This window comes from Alligator sinensis, unplaced genomic scaffold, assembly GCF_000455745.1.
Source record: "Alligator sinensis unplaced genomic scaffold, ASM45574v1 scaffold1081_1, whole genome shotgun sequence".
Taxonomy (NCBI): Eukaryota; Metazoa; Chordata; order Crocodylia; family Alligatoridae; genus Alligator; species Alligator sinensis.
Window position 1 is genome coordinate 66,943 of NW_005842921.1, and position 19,770 is coordinate 86,712.

A 19,770-nucleotide genomic window follows, 5' to 3' on the forward strand; every position below is an offset into this window, starting at 1 on the left:
GTATTTTAACCAATGAAAAGAAACATGTTTTCAGCTGAGGTTTGAAGAGAGTTATGGAGCCAGAAATGCTGTTCTAGATGTGGCAGGGGGAAGGGGTCCTAATCTGACAGTGGCAAAACTGTTGAAGGAACAGACAGGACAGCAAAGCTACGTGAGGAGAAAGGTGCCAGTGGCTGGAGAAAAATACACCATTTTATAGAGCTATAAATCTAAATAAATAAAATACCCATTCACATCCAAAGTTCTCATCCAAATAGCTCAAAATGTTTTATTAAGGATGATTAAGGCCTGTCTGCCCATCCAGGAAAAGCTATTGTAAAATAACCACTCTTCAATAACTCCATATGTGGACACTTATTCCAGTATAAGAATGCTTTAGTCCTGCTTGGCTTCATCCATGTTGTACAGGAATAGTTAACTGTGCTTTAAAATTCGCACCTGGCCTTCAACCAAATTATGTTAAACAATAATGCATCAATGGATGGTCTGTTTAGAATAATCCTACCAGTGGCCCCTTCTCCATGTCATGGATTGAGGATGGGGGGAAGACAACATGCAGGAAGGAAGCTGCAGGAGACTCCAGTGTTGGATACAAATGTCCAACTCGGGATCCTTAAAATTCTGGTTTATTAGGCGGATTGAAACACTGTAATGCGTGAAATCATAAACCTTGGGGCTGGTCCCCACACACACACACACACACACACACCAGCAAGCTACAAGAGTCAGGTATACTTATCCTACATGTGCTGGAGTCTGCCGTTGATGGCCAGTCGAGGCTTCTTTCAGCGTGGTGTTATCCTACAGAAGGGGGTCGCTGGCTGGTCCTTCTGGCTGGACAGGTCTGGTCGAGTTGGAGATCAAGAGGGCGCCACTGAGGGTCACTTTTCACTGCCTTTTATCTGTCCTTGGCAGACTTTGGTGACTCCCCAGTTTTCAGGTTTGCCCAATCCAGGGGTCATTGACCCTCGTGGGACTTCCCCCCTCGGTGGCTACTGGATGGTATCTGTCAGCCCCAGGGGTCGTCCGCATGTACGTGCAGGTTTGGGAGTCTGTTGATGAATTTTGAATAGGGCTCTGGGAGCGGTCGATTTGGACATATTCAGCCCAAAAGTTGGTCCCTGGCGTTGATTAACTCAGGCCAGGGCTTCTAGCCCTTGATCAGTGAGGTTTAGAGATTTCCCGGTTGTTACATTGTCTTCTATTGAGTTCTTCCCTTGGTTGATCTGCAGTTTTCTTAGGTGTTAATTGCTGCCTGCTACCGTGTTACACATTCAATCACTGATTCACTCGCTCTTTCAGGGGCCAGCCTAATACAGAGAAGGGCAGTTTGATTCCTGCCCTTGTTAACATTGTTACAATGTATAACTTACTTATGAAACTAAACACATTTAGTTAAAAGTTGAAAGGTGAGGAGTATAAAATATAAGCTACAAAAATAATGCCATGGCACATAAATAGATAAAAATACCAAAATACAAGGGGAGATACAAAATGCACACACACAAATTTCAAAACACAATTCCTTATCTTAAAGTGAAAGAAAGAGGAAGGAAGAAAAGGTAGAAGAGGAAAAACATATCCAAGGAGGGGAGAGCAACTGCAGGCAAGAGAAAAAGGGGCTTTCTGCTACACCAGCTAGCAGGAGCTACTGAAGCAGCCACAGTAGGGACCTCAGACTCAGTGGGCACATCTACACACACAGTAATGCACTGTAATTATCGTGGATTAAGTTAGTACCTGTTATTACAAGTACTAAATGTGTCATAAATGGTGCTACTCTGCAGTAGCGTCAGCGCATCTTATGCACCACTAATGCACAGTAGACTAATTCTACTGCGCATTAGCACAGCTTTTGCCATGACACACTATTACTCATTAGAATTAGTCTACTGTGCTTTTAGCATCTCATATAGACACCTCCACTGATTGCCCTTCTCTATGTTGGAGCAACAGCTTGTCAACACATTTTCTTCCTCCTTCCTCACCATCTCATCTCAGTTTCCTTCCATGATTGCCTCTCTTCCCCTTTTCTTTCCCCTCATCCTCTCTCCCTTTTCTTTCCAGTTAGTTCATCCCTCCCAGCTAACTCACCCACCAAAAAGTTTCACTTCTTTCCTCATCCTGTGCCCATCTTTCCCATTTAGATTGCAGGTTCTTTGGCTTGGGAATCAACCCGCCAGAATGGAACTACTTTACTCGTGTTATGGTGGTGTCTAATTTAGAACAACCAAACCTGAACAAAATGGATGAACTATGGATCATTTCAGCTTCAGCATATTTAAAAAATCCTGGATATTTTATTATGAAGTGATCTTTTGCTAATTCTTCTGGGGCTTTCTTGCAGAAATGGTCACCCAAAGATTTAAAGGATTTGTTATCCTCTCCTGGTAACTATGAAGAGAAAAAGAAAAACAGTTGAAAGGTAGAGAACTAGGTCCCTCAAAGGTTGCTACATGAAAATCAACACATTAATTACATACCCAGCAAAAAGGCAAAGGACAAATAGATACCAGTACTAAAATATCCTTTTATTGCAACTTTTCTGGCAAATCACGGAGTCTGTCTTTGTTTGCTCCAGGTCACTTCCTTTAGACCTCACCTGGTCCTGCAGAAAGAGAGAGATTGTCATCTGATCTCAGCAGTCTTTCCAGCCCAAGTGGAGTGGGGGCTAGACCCGATGATCTGTAACGTCCCTTTCAGCCCCTAACAACTATGAAACTGAGGAAAACATACCTCTCCAGTCCCCACTTCATGCTTACATTTTCTTATTCCCCACCCCCCTAACATTCAGATCCTTTGTTACTTTGGCAAGCCTTTTCAAAACCCCTGCATCACTGGTTTTACTATTGCCTTGTTTGGAGATTTTTCACTCTCCACTTCCTCCTACTAGAAAAGTTGAAAAAAAACCCCAGAAAACACTTCATTGTCCGCATTTTTCAGCCATCCCACTGTCTCAAGGTGCTTCCACAGGAACAGCGGCTGTTCAGAGGAATAACTCTGTATTGTCAGCCTTATGTCAGCCCTCTTTAGAATTTCATTGGAGGTAAAAAAGAGAACAGAGCAGGCACTCAACCATATTCAAACTGGAGTCTGCAGTCTGATGCAGACAAAAAATTCCCAGTAGTGAACTAAATCCATAAAGTGTATGGAGACAGACTCCCTAAATTACCATGCTGAGGAAGAACCAAATTATTATTATTCCAATTCATTTCTATTTGGGGGCCAGAAAAGATTTCTCAAGTCTAACTCTGTGAAGACTAAGTTAATTTCAGGGCCAGGATACTGTGATCAAAGTTCTGAAGAAAAGGTGAGAAGCATCCCTCTGTTCCTCACAAGGGACTTCTGGACTCAGTCTTCTGTGGAAAGGGTTTTCTGTTCATGGCTTAGAAATGACTATTATAAGACTCTCCCATTAAAACCAAAACTAAAGAGAAGGAGGGAGCAAAATGTTTTGTATGCCAATGCCAGCACAGTCTCTTATGATTTCCCTGATGGATCACATCTGCCTGCATACTCCTGTATGAAGATGAGCATGCAATTTGATGTTGGCTTGGGCTCTGTTCCTCAAACTTCCCACTTCTAACAAAACCAAAGTCTGTGTTTTGCAGCCTTGTATCTCCTGGCAAGCCCCTCTACTGTGCTGCTCTATCTGATCTCCAGCAGCATCATCCACATGGAACACAGCTCTTTAAATAGGTAAGGCAGATGTGAGAGAGGCCATCTATCTCTGTCCAATGTAATTTAAATAGAAGAGAAGGGGAGAATGTGGCATAAGGTCATGTGATTTGGATTTTATGCATCTAGCACAAATTACAGTATTTCCATTAAACCAGGGGTTGTCAACTAGGGGTTGTCAACCAGGGGTACCCTCCCCATCCCCGCTCATCAACCAGTTGGGGGACTCCCTGCTTCTCAACCAGCCACTGGGGGTACACCAACCAAAAAAGGTTGAAAACCCCTGCACTAAACCATTCTTCAATATATTTTAAGCCAGATCAGGTTTCCACACTAGGACTGGGATCAAGTCACACGCGTAGCATCCAGTAGGTCCCAGGATAGCAAGGACTGAAGGGATTTTTGACTACTTGCATTGCATGAGCCATGGTCCTCAACCTAGAATCCTCTGAACCAAATATTTCTCTACTCTTGAAGGAGAAGGACATTGTCACCTCTCCCATCTTTCATCTGTGCTGGGCCATACAGTGTTTTTGGTTTTGTTTATAAAGCACCTTGTGGTTGTGATGTGTGCGAGGGGTAGTTTCTAGGACTCTGGACAACTGGCTGCCAACAAATGCAGGGGACTGGAGAAGTCTCTTTCAGTGTATGGTTCCTGTCTACCAGTAGCATAACTAGGCTTGGGTGAAAGAGGCACAAGCCTCAGGCACTGACTGGGGGTGGAGGAGCACTAGAATGGTGGCAGGGGCAGGAAAGCTCCAGCTGCAGGGAGTGGGAACAGGAGTCCCCTTATCAGCTTCTGCCATGGGAGACACCATTGCTCTGGTGCAGCCAAGGGGTTAAACCTGCCAGGTATAGGCATCTCTAGGGTGACTACCTTTTCAAAATGGAAAGGTGGGACACATGCCCACCTTCCCCCTTGCCTTCCCCCTCTTCAGCGGCATGGCTAGAACAGAGCCTAGCAGAGCTTGGGGGGTGGGGGTGGTGATGGATGTTGGCTGTCTGCTGCAAGCTCAGGGCTCCCCACCCTGCTGCCCTCCCCCCGAGCCCTACGCCAGCCACGCTGCCATAGCAAGGTGCCCCCTGGCTACCCAGCAGCAGCAAGGGGCACAATTCTGCATCACCACCACTGCCCCTGCTGCTGCTAAGCAGGCAGGCTGTGCCTTGCTATGTCAGTGTGGCAGGGAGCTCAAATTTGCCCCTGGGAGGGACAGCAGGGCAAGCAGCCTGCATCTGCTCCCCACCCCATGCACAAATTTGCACACCGTGCCCCCCTGCCCAGGAGTGCATGCAGTAGCGGGGAGCCATTCCCTAAATGAGCCACCTGTGGCTCTGTCCCACTCCCCCAGCTGGGGCCCACAGCCATACATTCCCTCCCTGGCTGCAGGTCCCATGTACCACCCCTGGCTGGGCAGCGCCCCTAGCCTCACTCCCTCCCTCCCTCCCCATGCAGGCCTCAGTCTGCCTCCCCCACCCCACTCTGCCGCATAGACTTAACCTGCAGGGAGCTGCTCTCCACCCTGCCTGGCTGTATTCCTGGCAACGTACATGTGTGTGCATGCACATACACACGGCGCCCCGTGCATCCTGCTCCCCACAGCCCCAAGCAGCCCCTTGCAGACTGGAACTCTGCCAGCTTGCAAGGGGAAACCCACTGTTTCCTGTGTTTTTCCGTGGTGAACAGAAAACCCAGATCCTTGCACAGTGCTGCGCATCCAGGACAAATGCTGTCCCAGGGTCATCCAGCTTGAGCCTGGGACTTGATGTTCACATTTCAGGACTGTCCCACCCAATTAAGGATGGGTGGTCACCCTACTTCTTTCATCCCTGGAGTCACGCACCCAGGCAGCTACCATACTAATCTCACAGTATTGGCTGCATGGACACCTTCCCCTCCTACAATAGCTGCTATTTTTTGCTGACCAAGTAGGTACCTTACCAATGGCTTTGTGTAGTGGAGGATGCATCCTTGTCTGTTTGCTGACAGGACTCCCTAGGAGAGCCTCATAGTTAGCTTGCCACTGGCCAGCTTCCAGTAGGAGAATCTTAGCTACACGCCAACTTTATGAAAATGGGAGACTCCTCCCTAGCTTGCTCCTGCAGCCATATGGCTAAGGGCAAGCAAAACTTGGGGGCATCTGAACCCCAAACCTCCGGGCTTGGTCCTGCACGTAGGATGCCTGCCAAAGGATTTGGAAGCATCTGAAACCCCAGGCTGGGGCGGAAGATACTTGCTGGGAGCAGGGCCACATATGGTTCCTGAATGATTTGAACCTGATCAGGTTAATTTGACCTAGGACATTATTATTTATTTATAAGGAAAATAAGCTGCTATTCTTCGCTGGCTCAGAGCAGTTCCTACCAGTTGTGCCTTTGCTGTCTACCACAGGCCTTTTGGAGAATGGGGGCTCTCACCACTCATTATAGGCATTGCTGTTTGGACCTCTGATTGGTGAGCAGGAAGCAGAATACAAACCAGAAACAAACTCCCCCAAATGAGTGTCAGTGACTGGCTGAGTCTATGCTTACATTGGGAGGGATATGAATGTCATGTGACTGCTGCTTACATGAGAGTTTCATTGTTACCTTATTCTCCTGACAGCCTGTGTTTGTTTGTCCTGGCTTGCATAGCTTTTTGTTGCTACGCTAAGCAATTTGGGGCAGTGCCCGTCTCCTGGTTATTCCACAGGCAGAGTCCCACATCACTGCCTGCTTCCCAGATTTTGTCTGGATCTTAAAAGATGTGGAGCTGGATCTGCAGACTGGTCACAGAGAAGTCACTGAGGTTGAATACTTGGAGCATGTGCTAAAGACAAAGCCAGGTAGGTTTGTTAGGAACAGAAGTGTCAAGAAAAAAGCTTGGTTGAGCTCCAACTACCAAGTTTCACCCTAACTTTGATTAGCATCAGTGGAAGGCGTGGAGCTACATCCCCTAAAGAACCTTGAAAATTCCCTTTGATGGGTTACCAAATCCTGCCTTTGGTTACTTATGTGAAAATAACTTTTTAGAGTATTTACTTTTCACCATGGATTTTCAATGTCTGTGAAGAGCTTTCCTGTAGTTTTGATTCAAGGAATTACCTTATGCCAGGGGTGGATCCAAGGATTTCCCCAAAGGTTGTTGCACCCCTGACTCCCTGCATTGATGCCTCCTCTATCTGCACTCTCAGGAGCCTTCAGGGACTTTTTAAAGTCCCTAAAATCCTCCCTCTCCTTCCTTTCTCCTACATGCCACTGTTGCTTTCCCCACTGTTCCCAAGGCAGGGGAAGCACCAGAGCTGCTACTACTCACCCCAGCCAGGTTGTGCTAGGCTCATCTGGGAATGGGGACAGCAGCAACAGCAGGGCAAGAGAGTAGTTCCCCCTTTCTGCCCCATCTCCTGGGAGCAGGCATGGGTAAGAGGGGATCCCCCCTGCCCATCCCCACTGCTGCTTTCCCTGTCCCCAGCTGAGTCCAGCCTACCTGCAGCCTGGCTGTGGCAGATGGGAACAGCTCTGGTGCTTCCCCCACCCCTGGCACAGCAAGGAAAGCGATAGGAAGAGGCTGGGAGGAAGAGGGCTGGCAGGGAGGGGCTAGGTCAGTGGAGGGGAGGAGGATTTTCACCTCCTCTAAGGGCTTAAAATCCCCCTCTGGATACTCCCATTATACGGTCCAATCCAAAACGGGATGGCAGGCAGCTTCACCACCGCACTCCCTCTGGATCTGTCCCTGCTTTCTAAAAAGCCTGGGTCTCATATAAACAGTTTCACACAACCTTCAAACCAGACAGGCTGTCTAACACAAGGCCAACGGATACACATACAGCCTGGGAAACAGGGGGCATGTACCATACTGTTCCATAACATGAGATAAGGCGGCACCAGCTAACAAGGCCCCAGAGAGGGAGGGCCCGAGTCTCGGTCTCAGGGGAACAAACCAAATTAGGAGAAGACCCAGAAAGACCAAATTAGTGTGAGTGCATGTGATGAGCTACGTAGACAGTTTGATGAACACACAGAGAGACCAACCAGAGACAGCCACGGATCAAGAGTCATCAGGAGGGAAGGAGAATACAAAAGAAGGACTTGAGAGTAACAAAGAAGCCCTCCTCATCTCACCTGGGTCCTCCTCCCCATCTCCCAGGAGGGTCCCCAATGCCACCATAGACAGAGGGTGCACCAGCCTGTCTCATCCACCCCACTGGGCTGGGGGATGTGGGCCTCAGCATCCCACCTCAATGCTGCTGCTGTGCTGACATCTGACACCTAAGAGAGCCTCAGAGTGAAGACTGCCTCCTGGCCAAATGTACTTTGACTCCTTAGCTGAGGGGGATCCCAGCCAGGGGAGCTTGCTACTTGCTGGTCTAGAGGGAGCCCAGAATCACAGTCGTGATCCCAGGCTCCCCCTGCACTGGCAAGAAGGTGTGAAACGATCCCACAATCATGCCTCTTGCCACACACATGGCATGGCAGGAAGCACACTTGTGTAGATCATGCACCAAACCCCACTGCACCTTTGCTTGCACTTCTGGAGGGGCCCTTAAAAGTATTAATGAGACAGATACAGCTCTGTAGCCAGTAGGGCTGTGCGAAACAGCGTTTAGTTTCGCTAGTCATTTAGTTTCAACTTCTGTTTCGCTGGGACAGCGTTTCGTTTTGAGCTTCATTTAGTTTCAAAGCACTGTTTCATTTCGTCAAAACTGTTTCACTGTTTCAATGTTCCGACCATAGGCTATAATAGGGAAGCACGAAACTGCCTATAACTTCATCACTTTTTGGCAGATTTGAATGAAAACAGCAGGGATGGTAGCCCCTGCTGAGGCCACAACATCTGCCAAGTTTCAAGGAAATAGGTGCAGGGATTTCTGGGAAACTACCTCAAGCTGTTGACAAGCAAATCTCGTGTCATGTGTGGGTTACGGCACAGCCGGGTGAAAACTGCAGACATGGTAGCCCCTGCTGAGGCCATGAAGCCTGCCGGGTTTCAAGGAGATAGGTGCAGGGGTTTCTGGGAAACTGCACCCAAGCTACTGACAAGCAAAATTTGTGACACATGTGACTGTGTGTGTTAAGGTGCACCCTCACTGGTGCTGGGGCCTCTACACAACACGGTAGTGTGCCCCAATGAGGTCTCCTCCTCCTCTACAGCCTCAGCCTGGTCCACCATTTTAAGAGACAACAGGTAATAACTTAGAAAGCAGCACAGTAGCACCAGCAGCATCTCAGGCAGCCAAACAGTCACTGTCAATATCAGAGCAGTCCTTTCCCCGCCTCCTCTCCCTCCCTCTCCTTACTTTGTTTCCCTGCAGGCAAGCCCAGCTTCAGCTTTGAAACTCGAAACATTTCAAAACTTTTGAAAAACATTTCAGCTGCCCTCGTTTTGTTTCAAGGCTGTTTCAAAGCCCTTTGTTTCATTTCGATTTCACTGTTTCGAGCTCAAAATGAGTCGAAATGGTGTTGAAACAAGAGTCTGCGAAATTTCACATAGCCCTACTAACCAGGTTTGCTCACTTCTCCTTTGTTTTAGTGACAACCTCCTTTCTCCCATCACCTGATTGATCCATACTCTCTTGCTACATAAGCAGAGACTGGATAGAAATTTCTTCTGGTATGATGGTATTGCACAAGCTTGGGCATTATGGAGCTTGCATGCTGTGCTCTGATGCTCTAGCATGAGCTGCTGCAAGACAAGGGATACCAAACTGGATAGAGCAGTAGATGAACTGGACTGAACAGAGTACAAGCAAACCCATATGCAACTCTTCTTCTCCTCCTCTCATACACCAGGCAGATATAGGACACTCATATCAGGAGTATGTCACGGAAAACCAAAGCAAGACTGAGGGGTTTGCTACAGCTTATCTCAAAGTCTGCCGGGAAGAGATAAATGAAAGGATACTGAGCAACTGCTACACAAAACAAGGGGAGTTCAGGAACATAAGGAGGATCAAGCAACCACAGAGAGCAGATATTGCTCCAGGAAAAAACTGGGGCTTTAGGTAACATGTTAAGACTCGTTCCCATTCTCCTGTCACGTCAATTATACATTAAAAAGGAGTCAATGTATTATTGGTTACTCCTGCTCCAAATGTGTTTGAGAAAACCCAGGGATAGGCCAGCCTGGTTATTCCATGTATGGATCTGCTCAGCACTCAGCCAGACTTGTGTAAGCCCTTTCAGCAGTCACACAAAACCACGTCATTTTGCAAAGTCAGAGTTTGGTCAAAATGCCAGTGTGAACAAAGATTTTACCAAATGATTGTAAATATAGGCTACCAATGGTCAGTATGCCTGAATAGTTTTATAACCTACCAAATGAAAGCTCAACAAATTTCACAAGCAAAACAGATCTTGGCCTTGTCATTAGAGAGTTGAGAAGCCTCAAAAATAAAACCAGGAGCCTTTTGCATCTACTGAGAAGTTTATAGAGCCTATCAGAGCTGTGCAAAACAGCACCATTCCACTTCGACTTTCATTTCGATGGAACAGTGTTCCGTTTCGAGTTTCGTTTAGTTTCGAAAGCACTGTTCCATTTCGTTTCATTGAAACTTCCGCTGTTTTGATGTTTCATGCATAGGCTATAATGGGGAAGCACAAAACTGCCCATAACTTTGTCATTTCTAGCCTGATTCAGATGAAACTTGCAGGGATGGTAGCCTCTTCTGAGGGCATAAAGTTTGCCAGGTTTCAAGGATAGGTGCAGATGTTTCTGGGAAACTGCACCTCAAGCTACTGACAAGCAAAACCGTCACTTGCTGGCAGCAGTAGCCTCCTGTCATCCAGCCTGCAGATCCAGAGGCCCGCACCCACAGGAGGGCTGCGGGGCTGTGCCGGACTCCCCCCGGGGTTGCGGCCCCCGGATCTGCCTGCTGGATGACAGAAGCCTGCTCCTGCTGTCTGGGACTGGTGCTGGGTGCACCCTGTACCCAGCGCCGGGAAGACTGGTGCTGCCGCTGGCCCAGCCAGCGGCAACAGCATGCTGTCATCTGGCAAGCAGATCCAGGGACTCACCCCCCGGGAGGGGTGCAGGCTGTGCCAGAATCCTCCCCAGGGGGCATGGATGACAGGAGGCTGCTGCTGCCAGCTGGGACCGGTGCTGAAGCCAAGCCCAGCTTCGAAACTCAAAACATTTAGAAATGTTTCGAGTGCCCTTGTTTCGTTTCAAAACCGTTTCAAAGGCTTTTGTTTCATTTCAATTTCGCTGTTTCAAGCTTGAAACGCATCAGAACAGCTTCGAAACAAAACACCCAGCCAAATTTTGCACAGTCCTAGAGCCTATCCATAGCACTGCTTTCCAGAAAGAAACCACAGTGCCTCTGGATTAACTGTGTACTCTACTTATTACCACATTCCCTCTGCAGGCTTTGGCTATATTAGCCAAATTTTCTGGCTAGCTAGGCACAGTACAAGGCAATACAGCAAGCTGAGGAGTCCTTCAGAAAAAAAGAACAGGAGATTGTAGGTGAGAGGTACATTACAAAAATTAAGAGACGAGCAATACAGATGAGAGCTGAAAGAGAAGGGACTGAAGCATAAGGTATAACTTGGTCCAATGCCGTGTGTGGGGAGGGTCCAAGCACAAGGAAGGAAGAGAGATTCTTTATCATGACCCAAGGGGATATAAACAAATAACAGAACATGTAGCTGAAGCTCCAGAAATAGTTTAGTGCTGTGGTGGGATCTTCCCACTGGTGGAATAGTTTCTTTGGAATAGCGGTGGAAGCCCCAAAGCAGAGCTATTAAAACCAAACACAGCACCAGAGGATACAAGATCTAGAGCAATGCTGCACAGGCCAGAAAGAACAGGAGGGAAGAGCACAGGTGATCCAGTGGGTCTTTTCTCTCTCTCTCTAATCCTGGAGCCCAAAGCGTGCCACAGCTGATGCAATACAAAGAGAGGCAACTTTATGGTTGAATCAACCATAAAGTCAGAAGAGCTGTTGGACAAGCTTTTGGGCATCAGATACCCTTGAAAGCTTGTCCAACAGCTCTCCCACCTATACAATTGATCTAGTAACGGGTATCACAAAAAAGCCTTGCCTCTTGGATATTTCTTGGACCATCACAGCTAAATCCTACTCCAGAAGTTGAAGGATTTTATTCTCCTGCAGGGGCTAAGAGACCTTGAAGGAAACAAATGATTTTGGACCAGGTATTTACAAAACCTTATACCCTCTCCATGGAAGAAAAGATGGAATCGCTAGCTGGGAAGTTGACTGTTTTAGGCTGCTAGAAAGAATCTTTGACTTACATGAAGATGGATACCAGAAAGCCACCAAGCCACAGGCAGGCAACTTGAAAAATTAGCATATTTTCACCTGTAAGTTCTATACCTGTCACTGCTGGAGAGTACTCTGAGACTGTCAGCAATGAATGTTTTCAGAAAAAAGGGGCTTTATTGTTTCCAGCCTGCTTACAGTTTATGCTTTTGTTGTGATCGCCTACCTTCCTTTGCTGAGAGTGAACACCCTTGGTCAGGTGCTTAATTTAAGACTAACGGTCCCAAATTCTAAAGATCATAGGCAAACAATTACATGTCTTAACTTGAATATTTAATAAGTATGCTATTTATGTAAACAATAGGATTTTTCGATTACCGCAAATTAAACCTCAGGACCGTCTCACTCTGTTTCCCTATCAGTGAAACAGACACAAACCCAGTTCTTCCACACGTTGATTTTGTGGACCAGTTTTGAGAGGTAAGAACACTATTCTTATTCTCTCTTTTTATTGGGTCTGTAAGTAAGGATAAATCTTTCTATTAAATTAATCCAACAATGAAAAGCAATCCTTAGGAGAATACCCATGGACCCTACTGAGATCCTAGTTACCAATAAGCCCCTGGCCACACGCTTTATGTGGCGCTGGACTGGCCACATGCTTTGCACATAGCACAGGGGGCCAGCAGGGAGCGCACACTGCATGTGGTACCCCTCTGGACCAACCCCATGTGCTGCCTGCAGTACGGATCAATCCAGACAGGCCCCAGAGACAGTGCACACCCCATACTGACCCCTTGTGCTGCATACAGGGCATGCAGTCAGTCCAGTCCCCTGTGCACATACAGCACATGAAGCTTAGGTTGGCACGTGGAGTCAATCCAACAACCCACAAGCTGGATCACAAGGCTCCAGAGGCCAGATTCAGCCCACAGGCCATATGTTTGACACTCCTGCACTAAAGAAGGCCACCAACTTCTGGGAACTCAGATCCAGGATGGTCCATAGACGCAAGGCTATCATGGAACCAGTGGTCTAGCCAGAACCAGATGCAGTAGACTGCCTAGGGGCGGTACCATACAAGGGCTTGCTACAGTGATTCCCAAACAGTGGTCCACAAGAGCTGGGAAGCGTACTATAAAAAATGGGCTGGATGAGGCTCTGGCCACGCTGGCCCTGTGCAGAGGGATCAGGCCCCAGCCAGGCCAGGCCCACCCAGCCACATCAGGCCCCTACCATGCTAGCCCAGTGAGGGAAACGTGGTAATTTTTAATCCAGAGAAGAAGCATGCTCCAGGTATGACAAGTTTGAGAAATACTAGCTTACTCTCTGCGTGTGCTAATCAGCCTCTCCATAGTATCTCAGCACAATGCTGCTTGGGGTCATGAAGACATCTTGTGGTTCCCCAGCGTGGCCAGAGCCTCATCCAGCCCATTTTTTACAGCACACTTCCCAAGCTCTCATGGACCACCATTTGGGAATCACTGTAGCAAGCCCTTGTATGGTTGGTGGCAGGCTCCCCAAACTCCCTCTTACATCCACTCATGTGACTATGGCATCTCTACAGCACATATTTCTCTTAGTTTGTAAAAATTCCAGACCAATTTCCCAAACATGAGACAAAACTTGCATTTCAGGAACTCCACAGGGACACCAGGACACAGCCCCAGAACTCAGGGGGACTGGCTGCCTTAACTCAATACAAACACCTCTGGGCTAGCACAGCTGTGGAGGTTGAGTAGTTAAAACCACTTGTTACAGAGCCCGCGGCACAAGTTCTCAGTATGAAAGCTTTCAGCTTTTAGAGCCACATTGAAAGCTGCCCCCAGTTAAGCCAGCTGCAAATGGGTGCATGGTCATTCCAGCTGGGGAGTCCAAGGTGCCGAACATGAGTCAAAAACATATCAGTCTTGTTGGGCCCTGAACACGAGCCCAATGACCCAGCCCTAGGACTGCACCAGAATCTCCAGCCAGCCCTGGTGCAGGGGCCAGGATCAACTATCAGCTGACTATAAGCTCCAGGCCTTGTACTGCACTGGAGACTTGAACTCTGCTCTCGGAAGCAAGATCCAGTGGCAGAGGCAACATCAGCTCCCTATGTCTCCCTCTGCCAGAAGCCTCTACTTTGGAGATTGTAGTAAGCATTACTGTGTGCCCGCCCAGAACACATTCTAAAAAACTTTTAGTAGAGTACAGTAATGCTCACTACAGTTTAAATAAAACAGGTGTTAAGTGTCCCATGAAACAAGGCCCAAAGCTCTGGTTTGAATTGCCTTCCATGATCTGGATTTATTGGGCAGTGCCACTGTTATTAGCTGGGATTTTTTTTTTTCCATTTCGTTTTAATATATAAACCTTCCAAATCTCAATGCAAAGTGAAGAGCTCCCTCTTGAGGCAGAAGACCACCACTGCAGATAAGCATCCTTGGACACACTGCACTCCCACCTCTGAGAGGGAATACAAGGAAGAGCCTGCATAGCCTGTGGGTCCGTAGGTTACAAATTCACAGCCCACATTCATTCCACTGTATGTACAGTATGTGTGAAGCAGGACCCTACCAGACCTCTCAGCACCCTCCCCACCCTTCAGCTGAGTGTTGCGCATTTAGTTATCAACAAGTTCTCTCCAACCTTCCCCCCCCAGTATTGCCCTACACCTACAGCTTTATTGGAGTCCAAAGCCTGTGGTGGACTGTAGTCCATAACTAAGGCAGGAAAAAGAAATCTGACAGTCTTATCCCAGCCCTTCAATACCTTATACAGCTTTTATTGTATTTATTTTTTTGAAGGGGGAGCATGGTGAGAGTGGAGACTGGATATTGTAGAGTGCATGAAAGAAATATTAGAGGTTCAGAAGGGAAAACTCCAAAAAGGAGCTCATGTAAACCAAGTGAGCCACAGAACGACTGAACAGCTCTCATCTGTGACTGCATTTAGCAAATCAGAGCTAGACTAAGAGGAAACACATAATTTATTCCATCTCTTTTCCATTTTTTATTCAGAGCTGATGAGAAAGTGTCAGCCTGGGATCTCTGCAGCCTAACACCCCATATTTACTCCCACCTCCTCATCTAGGTACAGCCTAGGGGATTTTTCCCTGCTTTCATCCCACCAACAGGCCATCACCATGGGTTGGGATGATCACCTTTAGGCTAGACAAGAGAGGCTTAGTGAACATAGGGCATTCAATCCACCTCTTTGGCACTCAATAATGGAGCAACAAATACCAGCTTCTAAAAGTGAACCTATATGCTAGCAACTGGACTGAGGCACACCTGTGATAATGTTGGGTAGTAACAGCATCAAAAGTTACAAATTGATTTGGCACTCTTACCTGAAGGTAAAAGGCTGTTATCTAACCCACTAGTCCTGCTGGCCATCTCTTCCCCAAAAATTAACCTCATAAGATGCTCTGTCACTAGAATGTCACCTCCTACAAAGTCTTTGGGTGGCAACAACATGATGCAGTTTTTGCATGGTTAGAGTCTTTGCAGGGCAGCATCCAAAATAGGCCCTGGCAAGTAGATAGGCCCTGAGAAGGGAAATAGACCTTGAGAAGGGAAAAGGAGAATAAAAGGTTTGAACTTATACAGAAGGGACAATAAAGGAGGGGACAAAGGATAGATCAGGGGACTGGGAATTGTATGCAGATACTTCCTCACCCAAGACCCTGGGATTTTTTTTGTATCAGCAACGTAGGAGAGCTTAAGTGAGGCAGGCACTGGATCACAATGCCTTTCATCTATCACTGGTTCTACAACCCATGCCACCACTGACAAAGCAGCTGCCCTCTGGTCACCGCTACCTGGCCTGCACAAAACAGGATCTCAACCCAGCTTCTAGTAAACAGATGTAATAAAAGAACTAAAATGGCTCCCTGCCTAGCTGCCCCATAGAGCCTGCTGCATTACACGCAACATGGAGACAGAGTTCATCTTTCCTTCCCATAAAGACGGCCCTTTCAGGTAGCAGCTGAATTGCAATAGACTGCCCCAGCAAGTGTCATGCTATGTGGTGCCTGTAGAGATTAAGTGGATAATTTTGGTCTCCAGAATCTGTCCGCCCAAATATCAAATATGCTGCAGAGCAGGAAAAAAGCAAGTGGGCACCAGAGTGTGAATAGGGGCATTGTGTGAAAAATGGACAAGGGAACAATTAATAAGAGAGAAGAGCTGCATATTCCATTTTAAAAGGTTGACCTAGGACATGTTCAGCACCACCACGTTCTGCTGTCAGCGGTGCACAGTACCTCTCAGGAGAAGTTCAATGCCTGCTAGAATGGGGCAATCATTTAATGCCACTGCTGCAGCCTGTCCTGGTCACAGCTGTGCCAAGCATCTCCTACCAGCATGCTCCAAACCCAGACAGACATTCTTGAGGCCACTCCATAGTCACTCAGTTGCTGCATGCCAGAGACTGCAGCAAAGGCATCCACAGAAGGATGTCCCCATAGCACATTTAAGTTTGGAGTAGGTGCAACTATGCAGGGCATGTTTGGGAATGGCCCAGCCAGGACACACTGCCATCTCTGCAAAGGTGTGTCCTTAAGGCTACACATAGGTTACACATAAACCATTTTAAGTGATCGGAAACTGGTTTAAATCTGTAACAGAACAGAAGTTCAGTGCACATGAACTGCTTTCAAAAATGACCAAAACCAGTTTAAGATAAACCTGGTTGGATGTAGTATCAGACTTAACTGATTTAGGTCCAACCTATTTATGGAACTTCTATCCCAGATCCTTTCCTGGTTCACATTTAGTCCCCCAGCATCCCAGGGTGCTTTGGAGCCCTGAGCTATGCTGTCTGCTCCAGTGGAGCAGGGACTGCCTTGCTCCTCTGTTCCTTAGCCTGCTTCCTGCCTGCATCCATCAGCCCATAGGGACAGGAGGCAGGGGAGCAGACTTCCAGACCACTCTAGCCAGGGTCTACACAGTACATGGGGGGGGGAAATGCCCATGGTGGGGGCTTTTCAGCCCCTGACAGTCCTCTCTTCCCCCTTTCCAGTTGCCGATTGCTTCAGCGGCTGCCACAGGAGAGAGGAAGAAATCCTCCAGGCTGGGTGCCTGCCCATGCAGCCCAGCATGGGGGCACCAGAGAACCCGTCTTAGGGGTCTTCCCCGCAGCTCAGCCCAGTTCCCCCAGCCCAGGGCAGCCCCAGGGAGTGGAGGGAAATTCTTCCCCTCTGGAAGGGCAGAACTGCCTCTGCAAGTCTCTGGCAGCTTCAGGGAGTAGAGAGAAATTCTCCTGTTCCTCCTCAGCTGGTTTTGCAAGCGAGGCAAAACTAACGCAGGGGAGCAGAGGAATTTCCGTCCAGTTCCTGGGCTATTCCTGAGACTCCAGCAGTTAAAGCAAGGGGTTGGGGAAAGGCCCCCAGGGCAGGGGCTCCCCAGTGCCCCCACACTGGCCTGCACAGGCAGGCACCCAGACCAGAGGACTACTTATATTCTCTTCTCCCTCCCTCCTGTAGCAGCTGCTGAAGCAATCAGCAGCTGGGAGGGGAGGAATTCCCCTCTGATCCCCAGGGGTGCCTGGGCTTCTAAGGGGGAGGCTCCCCCAAAATGGGCTAGCACCCAGACAGCAGGCTCCTTAACTCCCTTGGGGAAACAGCAGGGGTTTGGGGACACTTGGCTGGGCTGGCAATGGCCAGCAGGATGGGAGATGTGCTCTAGAGCTCCCTGCCTACTGGCTTGGGTCAGTGCAGGCCTCCCCTTGCCTTTCTCTTCTTTAACAGACATCCTTTGAAAAAGCAACCAAGAAAAGATTTTGATGAGTTTGGGAAAAGAAAGACCAAAATTGAAGAATTCTGTACCAAGTTTCCCGTGCAGGATCTTCTGGATAACCTCAATGCTCTTAAGGACAAATTATGGGTCAAGAGACCACTGGATAAGTTTTGGTGTGGGCTGAAAAGCTTTCTTGGAGGAGAAAGCCTGAAAACATCAAGGAAGAAAAAATAAAAAATAGGATATCTAGGGGTCAAAACCCCCCCATGAAAAAAAAAAAAAAGCAGAGTAGTGCACTGTGGCAGCATGCACCACCTAAAGCTGGAGCCTCACCTCTTCTGCCAGCCAGGCTCCGCATGGCACGATCACTGCTGCTGCAGCCCTGGGAGGCCCCCAGGACCCTAGGTAAGACTGCTGGGGCTTGCCCAGTACTGACCCCAGCCTCTCCTACCCCACCAGGGATTAACTTGCTGCATGCCAGAGTGCATGTGACACAGGCATTCCCCAGGGACAATGAGTGGTAGCACAACGTGTGCCACCACTAGTTGTCCCCAGGGAACCAAGTGTCCATGCATATCTGGATGCAGCCTATGAGGCTTTTTTTTTTTTTTTTTTCCAAAGAAAGTCAACTGTTATAGAAGTAAAACAGAGAAATAAAGGAGATGGAGTTAGTTCCTTCCCCCTCTTCTTCAGAATCATTTCCTTAATTCTATTTCTATTAAAAAGACAAATGTATCTTTGAAAAAGTTGTGATTTAACTATGAGAGATTAAAAAAAACTGACTATCCAACATCAGATGTAGCAAGCCATAGTTTGCTGTGAAAGGTTTGTGGTTTAATTCTTTTTTTTTTTTTTTAAACCAAAACAAAACAACAGAGGGGTAGTTACTGGAGTGGGATGACCAGCCGACAAAGGTATCTCAGTCCTTCACCTCTAACAGACTGCCAGAAAAGGTGCTAACATTAATTCCAGCAATAGGTTTTGCATTGTGGGCAATGACTTCTGTAGTCCGTTTTCACATAAATCCTGTTTTTCTAGCCCAAACTGTAGTTTACGTTATAAATACACTTTGTAGCTCACTGTCGGTGACCTTGGAAAAACTGAAAAACAGCCTATAATCAAACCGTCCAATGTTTAGAAAACCCAGTCACAGCACATCACTTCTGGTTAATAAATACTAAAACTAACCTCCACAGATTTTTTTTTTTTTTTTTTTTGTGTACGAGGCCAGTGGCTTGGGGAAATGAAAAAGTTCCTTCTAAGACTCATTTCTCCTACAGTGCCCACAAGAATTGAAGCAATAAAACTCTACACCAGGGGCCAGCAACCTTTTACCAGTGTAGGCCAGAGCTTGCAACCTGGCCACAAATATTTGCACCTCTGCCCCTGCCCCCGAGCTCCCAAGTCACCTGTACTTACCCATACTGCCAAATTACAGCTCCTCTGCAGCAAGGATAAGAGCAGGCGTGAGAGAGCAGCAGGGAGAGCTGTGGAGGGGGTAGACAGCAAGGTGCAGCTGTGTGCCACCCAATTACCCATGTGCAGTCAGACCTTCATGGGTCAGATCCAGCCTCTTCATGGGTTGGATCTGGCCCATGAGCCATAAGTTACCAAGTCCCAGTATACACCATTCCCCTCCTGGTTTCATAAGATATCCTGATTATTTACAGTCTTCTCAGCTTGTGAACAGTTTCAGGGCAGAGACTCTGTGCATGTATGTGGCTGGTCCAAAGAAGAGAATGGCTGGTGCTTAAATCATTAATCCGAGACCTATTTACAATTCTGCAACGTAGTATTTATCTCCTTTAACAAAGCAAGACAAGATAAAATAAAGAAGAGCATTTTAGCCAAAATCATGAAATTGGTCGGATTTCTCCCCTTTATAACATTACCCACAACAAAATAGAGTCAGTCTCTTTGTATAATCATATCCTTGGGTGGGTTCTTCCAACACACCTTGCAAAGCTGCAACATTCCCACAACCTTTTGTGCAGGCCGGGAGCGACCCGAGCCCTTTTCGTGCTGCACACGGGCTGTGGCCAGCAGCCCGGGCATGCCGGGGCGGAGAGGGAAGGCCTTCGAGCTGGAATTAGGCACGGACGCGTAGCGGTAGTTTAAAAGATTGTTTACTTACACCGAGATGGCAGTGGTGTAGGCTGGAAAGCTTGATT

The 19,770-nt window shown here is 47.7% G+C and overlaps 1 protein-coding gene across 11 annotated transcripts in view; it reads right to left on the reverse strand.

The window, feature by feature from the left end:
• Positions 1-2,510: 2,510 nt before the first annotated feature.
• The window catches only part of TCF20 (transcription factor 20), a 209,778-nt gene continuing 192,518 nt past the window's right edge, over positions 2,511-19,770 (reverse strand). For all 11 annotated transcript variants that reach the window (XM_025192417.1, XM_025192414.1, XM_025192416.1 and 8 more), the window contains one exon: positions 2,511-2,608. In XM_025192417.1, the coding sequence (XP_025048202.1) occupies positions 2,519-2,608 (90 nt within the window). In that variant the 3' untranslated portion in view covers positions 2,511-2,518. The remainder of the gene's footprint in view (positions 2,609-19,770) is intronic.